At 35.0% G+C, this 13788-nt stretch overlaps 1 protein-coding gene across 1 annotated transcript in view; it reads right to left on the reverse strand.

The window, feature by feature from the left end:
- Positions 1-13788, reverse strand: part of TTC27 (tetratricopeptide repeat domain 27) — a 113859-nt gene that overhangs the window by 32275 nt on the left and 67796 nt on the right. Inside the window, exon 11 of the mRNA XM_039719026.1 lies at positions 462-557. Coding sequence (XP_039574960.1) covers positions 462-557 — 96 coding nt within the window. The remainder of the gene's footprint in view (positions 1-461; positions 558-13788) is intronic.

The raw sequence follows: 13788 nt of genomic DNA on the forward strand, positions 1-13788 counted from the left end.
TTAAGCTCAAGCTCTTCAGTGTACTATTGACTCCCAACCTGGCTGATTTCACCATGATCAACTTCCCAAAATGAACTTTAAAATACAAGAAAGATGCAAGTAACAGTAGCATAAGTAAACCAGTAATAAAAGGTAAGACAGTGGCAAGTTTATTTTAATAGGAGATATCTTTGAAGTTTGCAAGTTTTAGTCTACTTTGTACTGGAGGAAAAAGGAAAGTAAATAAGAATTGCACTAAAAAGCAATTACTCCTGTGCATGTCAGAAGAAGACATCTGAAAGCAGAGCACTGTAGAACTTGATTTCTCTCCAGAAACACCTGGTATATGTTCAATTATGTCTTTATTTCTACAGAGTTTAAACTCAAAGTTGCATCACACTCACTTGACTTTGGAGTGATGCAGCATCAAAAATAACCACCACTGACTCTGAAATAAATATTGAAATGGGATTGTTTCACACCTGTATGGCCCAATGTGGAGGCACCTGACAACAGTAGAAAATCTTCATGCGTTCAGACACTGATGTATTTGTATTTTCAAACTGGTCTGCAAGTGCCTGTAAATGCAAAGCATATACTGATTTAGTATTTCACCTAAACCCCCCATAAATTCAAAGTATTCAGAATTCTAGGCATTTTTGACATACTGGACAAATTATAATCAACTATTGTCAATACCAGGAATAAGAATAGAATTTAAAAGCCCATGTAAAATACTTTCAGATTCAAACTGCATCAACTATTGCAGTGACTCTACCTAATGCATTTCAGTCCTTAAGCTTGTTTTTCCCTAAGACAAAATTGATGTGCTTTAGGCATGACATTTCTTATTTAAAAGAGAAAGACAAACATATTAAAGTGGACCATGGTTTTGGAAACAGTTCTAATACAGAATAAATTATTGTGACTTGGCATACAATTCATTCAGGCTATTTTCTTTCTTTTGGTGGAGCTTCGGATTGTTGAAATATTTTCTTCTGAAGCCCTCTGAAAGAGAATGGTAACTTCACAGAGAAAAACTGCACCACTATTTTCTTCTCTGAAAATTCACTATGAAGTTATTTAAATTCAATAGCAAAACCCCCACAATATTAAAGGAGGCTATAGCCAGAAAGGCAGTTAGAAATTTTAAGGTAAGGGAGAAACTCTCTTCAAATGCCAGTCACCATTAAGCAGTAAATTTAAGGACAGCGTATAAATAAGGGAATATTAAATCACTTGTCCTCACATGATTCATATATCAAAGTCTCTTTAATAACTCAAAGACTTACACATGGTGCTACACAGGTCAGAATTTTCTCAGCTTTCTGAAAATGAATGCAAAGATTCCCAAGTAAAAGGAAAAAATTGATAGGATCACTTCTTTCTCTCTCTTTCTAAACCCAGCTGTTGATACCAATAATGCAACTGACAGCTGCATAAAATCAATTCTGTGATTCAAGCTCCTAAGCATCTTGTAATTGTTGTTGATGTTAATGGGACTTACTAAATGGCTTCATTATTTTAATAAGAAATCACAACATGATGCAGTAATTTAGGTTCTAAATTGTTGCTTAACCTCCTAATTTTAAATACTAATATTTCACATATTTAATCTTATTCACATTCTTTTTCATGAAATTATCTCCAGAAGCCTGTTCCTACAGACTATCCAGAAACCAGCTAAGCAGATGGCTGTGATGTACTTGTAGTAAGGAAAATAACACACTAATAAAATTGCATTCCTTTACACAGTTTCAGGAAAACCAAAAGACTCAGGTTAAAAATAAAACTTTTAAAGTAATACTTTTTAATTTTAGAACTTATTTGAATACAAGCTATATAATACATTACATTTCTAAGTTTTAGTTCTGCTGAAATGTTCTAATGCAATCCCGAAGCACATTTTTCTATGCTCTGTTGCAACAAAAATTAAAACCAAAAAATTGTCCAATTCCTTGGGTACCCATTTTATGAGACCAAACAATGTAGTAAAATACAGTTGAAAAACTTAAAAACAGTAATTGCTCTAAGCCTTAGAAAAGCAGGAAACTCCTAAATATGTCCTGAAAATAATTTTTTGAGGAATACAGGAAATGAAAGGCAAGAAATGTTTTAAGTGTATCAAAATAGTTTTGGGGGTTTATTTTAACTTTTTGTCTCCCCCTTTTCTAATTTCTATGTTCCAACAGAAAAACTGAAATACAAAGAAAAACATTTTTTCAGAAGAACGTATTTTATTTTAAAATGTATGGCCATATCTTTTCTACACTTCTCAAGCAGAAAAGCCAAATGTAAGTGACAAGGAGAAGATGATTGTTAACAAGTAGAATTCTCCCCCTTCCCAAACCCAGTACTGTACTCTGTTCAGAGTTCTAACAAAACTGAAAATGAAGGTAGAACTTATGAATATTATACATTCCTTAAAAAGAGTAAATAGCAATGAATTTAGAAGTCCTAAAAAATCTACGGATAATGCACTCTTTAACACATTGAAAAAATAAGCTGTGAGAGTTCTGCCTACTATTGAAATATAGAAAATAAGTTACTCAAACTTTGAATTTTGTGTTTCTGAATAATGCTTGAAGAAATTAAATTTGGGCTGCATAATGGCAAGAAAATGAGACTTCTACCATTATCACACAGCTAATATCTAGAAAAAAAAAATCAGTGAATTCAACAAGTGAGCACTATCAGGTGAGCAACTTTTTCATTAATAACCTTCAACATAAATATGCTGTAATAAAAAAAGTATGTAAATACAGAATACTTGCAACACAGTCAGATGCAAGATTTTGTGACTTAGTTTAACTCAAGACTCAGATTCCTGCCTTGCAAGTTGTTACATGGAAATAGAGCAGAAACAAATTAAAATTCACAATTCTAAATGATATGAGTTCTTCCACAGGCAACATTTTAAACCATTAACAGGTTACTCTCCCACCACATAATACACCCTCTTCCCAAGACTTAAACTGTCACAGCAATGAGTTCTAAAGTCAAAAAACACAATACAGAGATACTTTAATCCAGTCTGGACACAACAAAACCACATAGCTTCGATGGAATTTTATATCATGAGCAAAGTCTACACTATTGCCACATGAAAGCAGAAGAAGACAGCTCTAGAAACTACACTGTTTTCCCCACCTCACACTCCAATGCCTGCTCTGACATTAAGCAGTACAACAGGCAGCCTGTCTGGGAGAAGCATGCCATGCTAATTTGAAATGATCACAGTAGGGCTTTTATTACTTTACTTATCAACCTCAGTCTAATCACTATTCTAATCAATCTCAACTGCTGATTATCCACAACTGAAGTATATAAAGTTTGTAAAGGACTTTCCCACCTTGGACATAATTTTCCTATGTTCATTCCCATGGTACATTCTTGCTTTGCTTGTATGTTCAACATATGTGCAACACCACTAAGGTCCTCAAGATAAAATATCAGCTTTGATCTTCATGCCTGACCAAATTTCAATCTCTTCATCCGCTCCACGTGTTTTACCATCCTTATCTTCAGTGGCTGAGTTAGAATTTTTTTTTCTTTTTAGTCAGACCTTATATCTGTGCTTAATCTCTGGAAATACTATTACACCCTTACAGCTTCTGAGTTGTCATTTTCCCACAACATTATGCTGTTTGATTTCTCAACCTACTTACAGTACAGTTTTTAAATTTGTTATTCATCCAAATGGTCTGAAATCCCTCCCCCAAAGATTTGTTCCTTTAGTTAAAATATAATCTTTAGATTGCTTTTTGCATCTAGGTAAAGGTAAATAAATGGCAATTTCACATGTTTCTTTCTATTCTTAACCTTTTCATTCCAGATTAAATAGTTTACTTGCTTTAAAAAATGTCCCTTACATGTAATACTAACTATATGCAAACATTTGTTCCCATCCATTTCACCTGAAGGATGTCTTGATCCAAGCTTAGTTAGGGGAAAAATCCCCCCACAACCAAACAAAAAGCCCCAAATTCCTATCTTTTGAAAGGAGCAGGATATTTAATACTGGAAACAGCATAACACCTTGCTTGTGCAGCAACTACTTAATTCCATCTAGACCTCCCATCCCAAAAACACTGAAGATACAACTACTCCTCTCCCAATTTAACATTGTTGGCAATGTTAAATGGTTAAATGTGGCAAATAAAACTTCCATTTTATCCATGCAATTTCATCTTACTTCTTCCCAAGTTTTCATATCAGTAACACACAGTGTGGCTGCATGGCTTTTTCCTTTACCTATCTTTTCCAGCAAGAGCATTTTCCAGTTCTAGTGTTCCTGTCACAATTGTTCCACCCGATTTCCTTCATCTGTGCAACAGCTTGCTTCACAGTCAGTGTTAATCACCATAGCTTGTTTATTTTGCTTTCCTGCCTTGTCCTACTGCTAACCAGGCATCCAGCTGTTTTCCACCAACCACACCCTATTTAAAAACTCTAGTCTTTATTTACTATGTTATTACCTTACCATATGCTATGCATTTACCAGTACTGCTATCTCCACCCTTCTTTTATTTCCTCATACCCTTTGATTAATCCTGGTACCCCTGATATTCCTCTTTATTTATGATTTTATAGACAGAAAGATTAGATAAGTTTTTTCTAGACTTGTGTGTCTCGGTCTAGAAATCTTGTCAGGCTGCCAGAATCAATCCCTAGTTAATACCTCTGGGAGTCCAGTGGGGATGGTCCACCCATGAAGTCCTCGCTACATGAATGCTCACACCAGCCATAAACCACTATGTTAATCCATAACCTAATCCGAGTTGACATGGTGTCTGTGACATTATCTTGTCCTGCTTTTACCCTTCTCTAGCACCTCACAGCTGTCTGCTTCTCACATGTTTTTACCATATTTGACACAGATTTAGCTTGATTCACGATGAATGGAAAGTGCCTTTCAGTCTTTTCTAATACAGAAACTCCAGACACACATTTAATGAAATTCTTGTAATTCTAGGGTTTTCTTCTATTTCTCCCAACCCTGAAGACTCCTGAAAATCCCACAAATCACCCTGACCTTTCCACGCTCTGCCTAGACAACCACTTCCATTTTCCTTGTGTTTCTTCCGTTTCTGTACATTACCTCTGCATGACTTATAAGCAGCAAGCTGGTGTCACAACTCTCCTGCTCTTGTATTCTACCTGTTCCCTTAGCTACTTACACAGTTTATACACCTATTGAAGTATCAAAGTATGGACACCAGCTGTGAGACTGCCTGGTGGGTCATGGCTTTGTGTCAGGAGTGCCTGATGGCACCAAGACATAGTTGGAATTGTTCAGCTGCCTGGAAGAAATGTGTCTGGAGACAAAGGGGGGAAAGAGGTTAAAAAAAAACCATTTGTAGAGCAAACAAACCTGCTATCTCACCCACACTATGGTTCCTAAGAACTTAGCAGGTGTACAGCTCAAACTGAACTGAGCTCATCTATGTTATTTACTCAAAAACTAAGTAGAGGAAAGCTTTGTAAAGCTTGTAAAAATAACAGTAAATACATGTGCAACTCTGGTTATGGAATTACGTAGTTCTTATTTTATTCAAAAGCTTACTTCAAAAATTATGAATGAATAGGAAAATTTATCATCAAAAAGCTCCTTTGATTTCCTTCCACAGAAGTCGGTCTCACAGACAGTTTCTACTGCTTAGTATTTATGAAACAAAAAGTGTGTATTTTTTTTAGCTTATGGAACATAAAATTCTTGTGGATCCTGTAATACATACAGACTTCGATAAAACTTTCAAAGATTCACTGATAAATTAATTCAAACTTTCACAATATTTAAGACTTAATTCTATATGCTTTAAAATATATTTTTGAGGCAGTGATATTAAAATACTTGTTTAATAGGAAAATCTACATAATTCTTGCAGTTTCAAAACATTAATTTGCTTTTTTATTTTTCAAGTTGTCTTCTGCCAAGTTACATTTCCTAACAATAAAGCCTGAAAAATGCTGCAGAAGAAAGAACTACAGTCCAAGTTAATTTGGGATGTATTACAACAGTAACTGTCGCAACAGTATACACAATAATATATAAACACAGAAAAGTATTAACAAAACCTTCATGCTTCATGAAGAACATATACATAATCAGTGTCTAAAATTCAGAAACTATATGCCTATTAGAAAACAGGTGACAGGGAGAATTAAATATGCAGAATAATTAGATTTTTTTAACATTTCTTTCCTCTGAAATATGTATTAGGTATTCCAAGCTTTTATTATACTGTAACTATTTTAGTACCCTTGTGCATATGTAATTAGATCTTGAGTTACACTCCTTTGATAATCTTACTTTAAAAAAGCATTAAACCCCAAATTTACATTTCAAACAACACACTTACTTCAACAGCTCTTTGTCAACCCAAGAGCTCCTGAAACCAAGACCACCAGTACAAACTGAGACATGTGCAGACTTCTAAAATCCAATGGTCAAACTACCAGTGAAGCAATGTCAGAAATTATAACACTAATAAATGTTTACATATAACAATGCAGTAAAGTTTTGCTTAATGTGAGACAGTAATTTCTGGCCTAGTCCAAACTTCATGACAGAGATTATGACAAAATAGTGATAACTTTATTGATTGCCACTTTTATCACTAGAGGAATAGATACAAAAACAGCTCATTGGGTCATATTACATTCAACCGTTACTCAAAACAGCCTTTGACAGTTCAGACAGAACTTCATTGCTTGGAAACTAAAATGACTTAAAGGAAATAACAAGCTATCCTTTTAAAAGCTCACAGAGCTCACAATTATATATTTCTGTTAAACAATGAAATAATCTCTGAATACTTAAGAACTAAGGTATCAAAACACACAGAAAAAAACATTAAGCAAGGATGCATTTCAACATCAAGAAGAATACTCCCATTCATTTATCTAATTTTCCAAGTGGAATTATGACACTAAATACTTGAGGAAAATTTATTACAATGATCACTATTATAAACTGTAATTTGTAATTCATGGAAGCTTAAACAGACCATTTCTTACACAGTGCAAAGATGCTAAGCTGAAGACCACTACTTATTGGAGATTTTACATTATTCACATTCTCAGGAGGATAAAAAGGTTCTGTGAGAACTCTGCAGAAGTTAAATGTTTAAAAGCACAAAAATATTGCCTCTTTTTTACACCTCATTAAAATACAAGTCTTAGTTTCATTAAAACCTTGTAGCCTTGAAGACTCGTGGTTTTGCTCATTTTGCAAATTCATCCTCTCAGTCATTTTTGCAATCAAATTATTGCTTGTTAGGATTGACCTCAATTGGTGTTTTTATTTAAACCAACTAGAGCACTGTGTATCACACTGCTCTCCAGGAATTAAAAACTGGTTTAAAATTTATGAAAACTAACTTTACCACGTTGCATAGCACTGACTGCCTACTTTGTATTGCAAATAAAAGTCTACAGGGTGTCTGGAACACAGAAACTGAAAAGATTTCAGGATGCTTCACAGAGAAAAACTACTAACAAGATAACGCAACTTGAAACAAAATTAACCAAAACATTCAAGTAGAAGACTTTAGGATGCACATTTTCAAACCTATGTCTGTTTGCATTGAAAGCAGTGTTTTACCTACTTTGTTCAATGCTTAGGTAAAAACTTCTTCATAATATGTAGTCACTACACTGATAGAAGAAACAATGTTCACTGACCCAGGTTACTCCTGGGTCCACAAATGGAAAATGGTCCCAGTTTCTAGCAGCTTTACACACAGAAGGAAAAATGCTGATTTCCTTTAACTGAAATGAAAACAAAAATTTTCTATGCATATTCTCTCAAATCAGAGTAATCCCTCTTTAAACAGCAGACTAATCCCCAACTAATACTTTGCTTATTTTTCCCTCCCACTGTAGACTCAATGGAGAAATCTCTCTGATCTCTGAAAACAGGAGGTCTGCTGGTACTGGATTCAGCACTATCTGCCCCACAGCAATGTTCTAGTAGCTGACTTCGATGAATTCTTCAGCTAAGATGCTCCAGCTCTCAAGGCTGTAAGTAGCAATAGTATTGAGCATGCATAAGGAACATGGATTCTTCTCTGCTATCTCCTTTTTCCTTCTCCCCACTAAACAGCTAAAGAAACCTCTTGGCACCAACAATTCCTCACCAAATACTTAAAAGCTTAAAGTTTCTAGGCTAAGAGGACTGCTAGCAGAGGTTTTTTCAGGACAGCTTTCTCTGTGGCATCTGCACACAGACTTGATTTCACTGTCAGCACTTGACTCGAACCTGAGAATAATGCAGTATCCACTTCAAGACAGATTACAACTAGGTAATTCCTAACATGGTTCAAGTTTGGTGCATTTAAAGTTGTTATTCCCTTCAAAAGCATAAGCAAATAAACTCTTTTTTAAAAAACAAAGTTTGAGTTAATTTTGTGGCAAAGGAGGATCTTGCTTGTAGCCTTTAATAAAGATCTGACTGTTCTTGCACCACAAACCTCTGTTTTGGTGCAATCTTTCCTCCCCAGCCCCATCAGGCATTACAATAACTTGTTATGGAGAGTAAGTTACATCAAACATTCTTCTTTTGTAACATATAACAGATCTATTCTTTGAGAGATGCAGTTCTTCCTCAGAAAAGCCAAGAAAGGAAGGGGATAGTCAAGCTAAACCCTTTAATAATTTTTCTATGCACTATATAATTTTTAGTATGGATATAGTCATAAACTTTCATAACTACAACCCATTTGATCTATCCTTGTATTCCAACTGGAATACCCTGCTCACAAAGAATAATCTATCCTGTACATTTCCTGTTGCTGGTAGAGTTGAGTTTACCTACCATATAGCACACATTTGCATTTTGCCATAATGTATATATACACAAGCAATTTAAAAAAAGTCAAAGTATCTGTAAATAGCAAAAAAAAAAAGGGCTCACTCGAGCTTTAATATAAAGCATAAGTAAACATAATAGGAAAAAATATTCAATATAAACATTTATGCATGGCAAAAAAAAATTTGTAATTAGATGGTAATTTCTGAAACAACAAATACTTTAAATAAAAAAAGAATTTCAGAGGAAAAGTTCTTAAGACTTATCACTAATTGCAGGCATGCAAACATTTACAGCTTCCTACCTAGGGCAGAGACTGGATGTTATTCTGCAATACAAAAGAAATATCAAAGGAAAAAAAATACAGCACAAAACAAAATGCCATGTATTCATGTAACTGTTTTGGTGCAAGTGCATTTGGTTTTGGTGCAGTCACATCAAGCATAATTCTTTCATGTACTAAGATACCTGGAAAAAGGAAAAAAAAAATCATGTCTAGTCTTATCTAGATACCCATAACCTGAAATCATAGAAATTCTGCTGCTTTAATTGCCAGAAGCTCTTTTTTTAGTAATAGAAATAGTCTATTTATCATGGGGGTTTTTCAACCGCAAAGTGTGCTTTTGCTGTTACCTGTTTTTCAACCATTTTCATTCATTTGAAAACTTCAAGAACATCTTTACTCATTTGGTGAAGGGGACAGGAGTATAAAGGGAAAAGACAGACAAGTTCAGTCTCTTTTTTCCTGAATCCAGCCAGAATGTCTCAGATAACATCTTGGGACACCCACTGTTTTCCCTCCTCACAAGAAGAAATTTTTCCTAAGAATAGCTGCCCTGTACAATGAAACCTTGACTGATACCCAGTAGTTTCTGTTGAAAAATTACTTGGCAGGAAATAAACATTCTTCCAGTAGCTGAGCCTGACCCAGAAACCATACAGTGTATGATGGTAAGTACATTAGAAATATGACACACGGGCAAAGCGTTTAAACTTTAGCTATCCCAAAAGAAAGCAGTCACATGTAAAGAAATCTGTTTTCAATATATGTATTTTCTGGAAAGGCATCCAATCCAGTTTTTCACATGTTCCTGGAAAGCTCTCTATACATCAGGGAAAAACAAACAAACCCCCTATCACTCTCTGTTAGTCACTGATCTACTCACCAAAGAGGAAAAATAAACATCTTCAGTAACAACAGGTTTGAAATCAATTCAATTTCCAGTGAAAATAAAAACACTCTAAATGCATTAAATGTTCCATGTCTGATTGTATGACACATTCAAATACAAGTGTTATCAAGCTCCCCTAAAGACTCTGCTCTTTATTAAAGAAGGAGGAATCCACAAAAACACAGTTCTTTCCACAATTATATTTGGCACACAACCAATCAAAAAAACTAGACCAAACGAAAAAGTTTCAGTCAGCTGGATAAAGTTTTATGGTCTGTGTTGGTCACTCACACCAAACTGACTGATGGACAGAGACAAGACAACAAAGAATCTTCTGCTACTTCACTGGACTTACCATACAAAAAACCTTGCCCAACAAAACCATGTACTATAGACACTGAGGGACAGCCAGGATAACAGGTACATCCTTCACTCTGTTAACAGTCTTCAGTTGCTTGAGCACCATCAGTGTGGACTGATGGTACCACCAAGTCCAAGGTACCACTCCTGCACTGGAGGCAATTTTTTTGCGGATCTGCGGGAAAGAGTAGCATGCTGCTGCCAAAGGAACAGACGCCCTATACTTTCAGCTAACCCTGTTTTACTTGAGATACTCTAACCTGAGCCAGAGAGAGAGTACTGAAGGGCAAATTAACTCTTTCACCAGCAGCTACCACCACCTACCTCCTGCTACCATTTTTTTTCCAGGGGAGAGAAGAACTTGAGCTCAGGAGTCTGCTGGGCTTCATTCAACCCTCAGCCCGCACCCTTAATGGAGAGCCAGAGGAAAGAAGGCAGATTTCACACCAGAGAAAGGGCAAAATGGAGCTTGGGAGCTCCTGAAATAGTTAAAGATTGCACTATAATTTGGCATTTTTGACCTTCTAAGTATCTGAACCTGCAACATTATTAATGACCTCGGCTCATGTGCATTTCACGCAGGGGAAAACAGAAAGAAAGCAGAAGTGCTCTGTGTTAAAATCATTTACTACATATTTCTCTTTCTAGGCAACTTCAATGTTTTCCCAGATATGTATCTGGAAAAATGGGCAGGTATAGCACAGCAATGTGCATAACAGCTACAAACAAAAATATTTATGCCATTTAAAAATCTAGTTCTGGCATGGAAAGTCATATTACTTACAAAAATATCTCTACATTTGTCAAAATTCCTATCTTACCACAAAACCACAGTGCCATCATTTAAAATATTCAGTCAGAAAGCAATACTATTAAAAAAACTGGGCTAACTGCAAAAGTAAATGGAAATATTGAAAAGAACCATTATCATATTGTACTCAGAGGGAGGCTGGACACCAGACTGGGTCCCCCAGGGAACTGGTCTCAGCACCAAGCCTGGCAGGATTCAAGAAGCATTTGGACAATGCTCTCAGGCACATGTGGTATGACTCTTGGGGATGGCCCTGTGCATGGCTTGATGATCCTTGTGGGTCCCTTCCAACTCAGCATATTCCATGATTCTGTGATTATAAAACTCTCCACACACCAGTCCCAGTGATTATTTGAATCAATGGTCACTAAATCAGTTTGGAAATTTCAGAAGAGAAATATATTCCTCAATTCATAACTAAAGCCGTAAGAGGAACTAAATGAGTTGAATTAGGCCAGAAAAATCAGTTCTCTGGTTAGAAGCTACATCTAGCACACGAAGTTTGCCTCTCCAATCAATTGATTCTTTACATACTAGATTCTCCAAATTTTCTATCTCCAAACATTTAGAAACCACAGCAGTCACCATATTAAGCAGGGCTTTTTAACAACCCAACCCTCCTTGTAACTTACCAGAAAGCAAAGCCCTTGGCGTGATGGAAATTCTTTCAATGGAAACATCTTTTAGAAAAAGCAGTGCTCGCTCTCCACTACTCCATCACAATTACAAACTAATTTAAATGCATCAGCATTTTCATTCCACATGAAACTAGTTCTTATTTTTGTAAATGGTACAATAATTTAATCTAAAAATCTAAGAAAAATAACATTTTCCCTTGTTAATTACACAATAGTTCATTCTTTTCTATTATATCTTTTCCCCAAGCATTATTTTCCATCCCTATTTCTGTACTTATCTCACAGGGATTTGTCACAAGTGTAATGACCTTTTTTACAAATCCCTTCTTCCCACTTTCTGTGAATTCATATTCTCTAGGTAAATATTACAAATCTCTACAGCTTATACTTCAAAGTTCTGCTGCAGAAAACTGATCTGCTGAAATCTTACTCTTAATAATGTACAAGAAACAAATTTTCCAAAGAATTCTCCTTAAATATCCTTGGTGTTGACCTCTATAATAAAAGTAAAATATTTCCAATGTACTGTGCTGAAACTCTACCTCTATTTGGCTCTACAAACACTTGCCCCTAAACACCTGAGAGTAATTCTTTCCAGTTTTTATCAGATTTCCCACTGAAAATGTCCTTTGGAACTAAATGCATTGGCCTCCCTTAAAATCACAGCTTGTATGCTGACCTGAGGAAGTAAAATATTTATTTTGTATCAGAGGAAAAGAAAAGCCCTACTGACAGACCATTCAGTCTTTTTTTTCTGAATGAATATATATGGGGAGGACCAAGGACCACCAGTTATTGGGACTTACTAAGTTGTCTTTGACCTATTACCTATTCCAACTATTATGAATATTACAGAACCAGTATTTCCATATTCATTCTCTATTGATACTTTTAGAACTAAAAGCAGTCTTCAGTCTCATTTCTTGTAAAGGGTAAAGCAGCTCTAAAATACCTTCTAATAAAAGAATTTTTCAGAACAATGCTGGATCACTTTCACAATATTAAAAGACACACAGACACAAACACTTTTATCAAAAACATTTACCTCATTGTTATCATGTAATTTCCCAGTTGTTTTTGTACATCTTCATTTCATTAAAGAAGAAGGCACTATCTACTATATGCATGACTCTGAATTAAAGACTGAATTCATTCTCTGTCTTTTAGTACTGTTCACCATGGTCCTGGAACTTCTGGAACTACAATAATCAATACATTTAGTGCCTTTTCATTGCATTGAAAAACTCATGCATTTGGCAGGCTTTGCACAGCAAGATTCTGCACAGAAAACAGAGAGGACAAAGAGAACTGCTTTAATTTATTTACCTGATTTAACTTCTTCCCTGTAATAAGCTGATTACCACTACTGAAGTGTAACTCCAAAACTATCATAATTTTATATTTTTGCTGCATATATTTTTATTTTTCTGGAAAATGATTAAGAACTGAAAAAATGCAAAATTAATCTATCTCAATTGGATTTTTAAAAGCCATTTCATGCAATAGCTTCCATGTTTTCAATAGACTACTACCCTAATCAAACAAAATAAGGATACAGATTTGTGTCACTGAAAGTGAAAAATGATTGAGCCAGAGAGAACTATCACAAATTTACGCATTTTGAATTAAAAATAATAAGCAAATAATATTGCTGGGGTTTTGTTTCTTTCATTTATCTGGGTTTTGCTGATTTTTTTTTATTTGCATCTTTTTTTCTCTTCTTTTAAAAGGTGAATCTTCATTAGCAGTGAGAATCAGACTGTCCTTCAATGACACATAGCCTTATTTCTATGTCATCTTTTTTATTTTTTAATCCAGAAGGATTCAGTGTAAATATGTTTAAGACAACCTATCTTTAGTAGAGAATTTATTCCTGTTTTGTTTTTTAAAATTTAAATGTTGGAGTTTGATAAATAACATTTTTCATGTCCTAAAATAAGAAGTCAACTTGTCCCTTAAAGACTTTTTAAACTCTTAAATGAAAATGGAAGTGTGATTAGCAAATAAAGTAAATGT

Source organism: Passer montanus, unplaced genomic scaffold (assembly GCF_014805655.1).
Source record: "Passer montanus isolate IOZ18808 unplaced genomic scaffold, ASM1480565v1 scaffold40, whole genome shotgun sequence".
NCBI classification, from domain to species: Eukaryota; Metazoa; Chordata; class Aves; order Passeriformes; family Passeridae; genus Passer; species Passer montanus.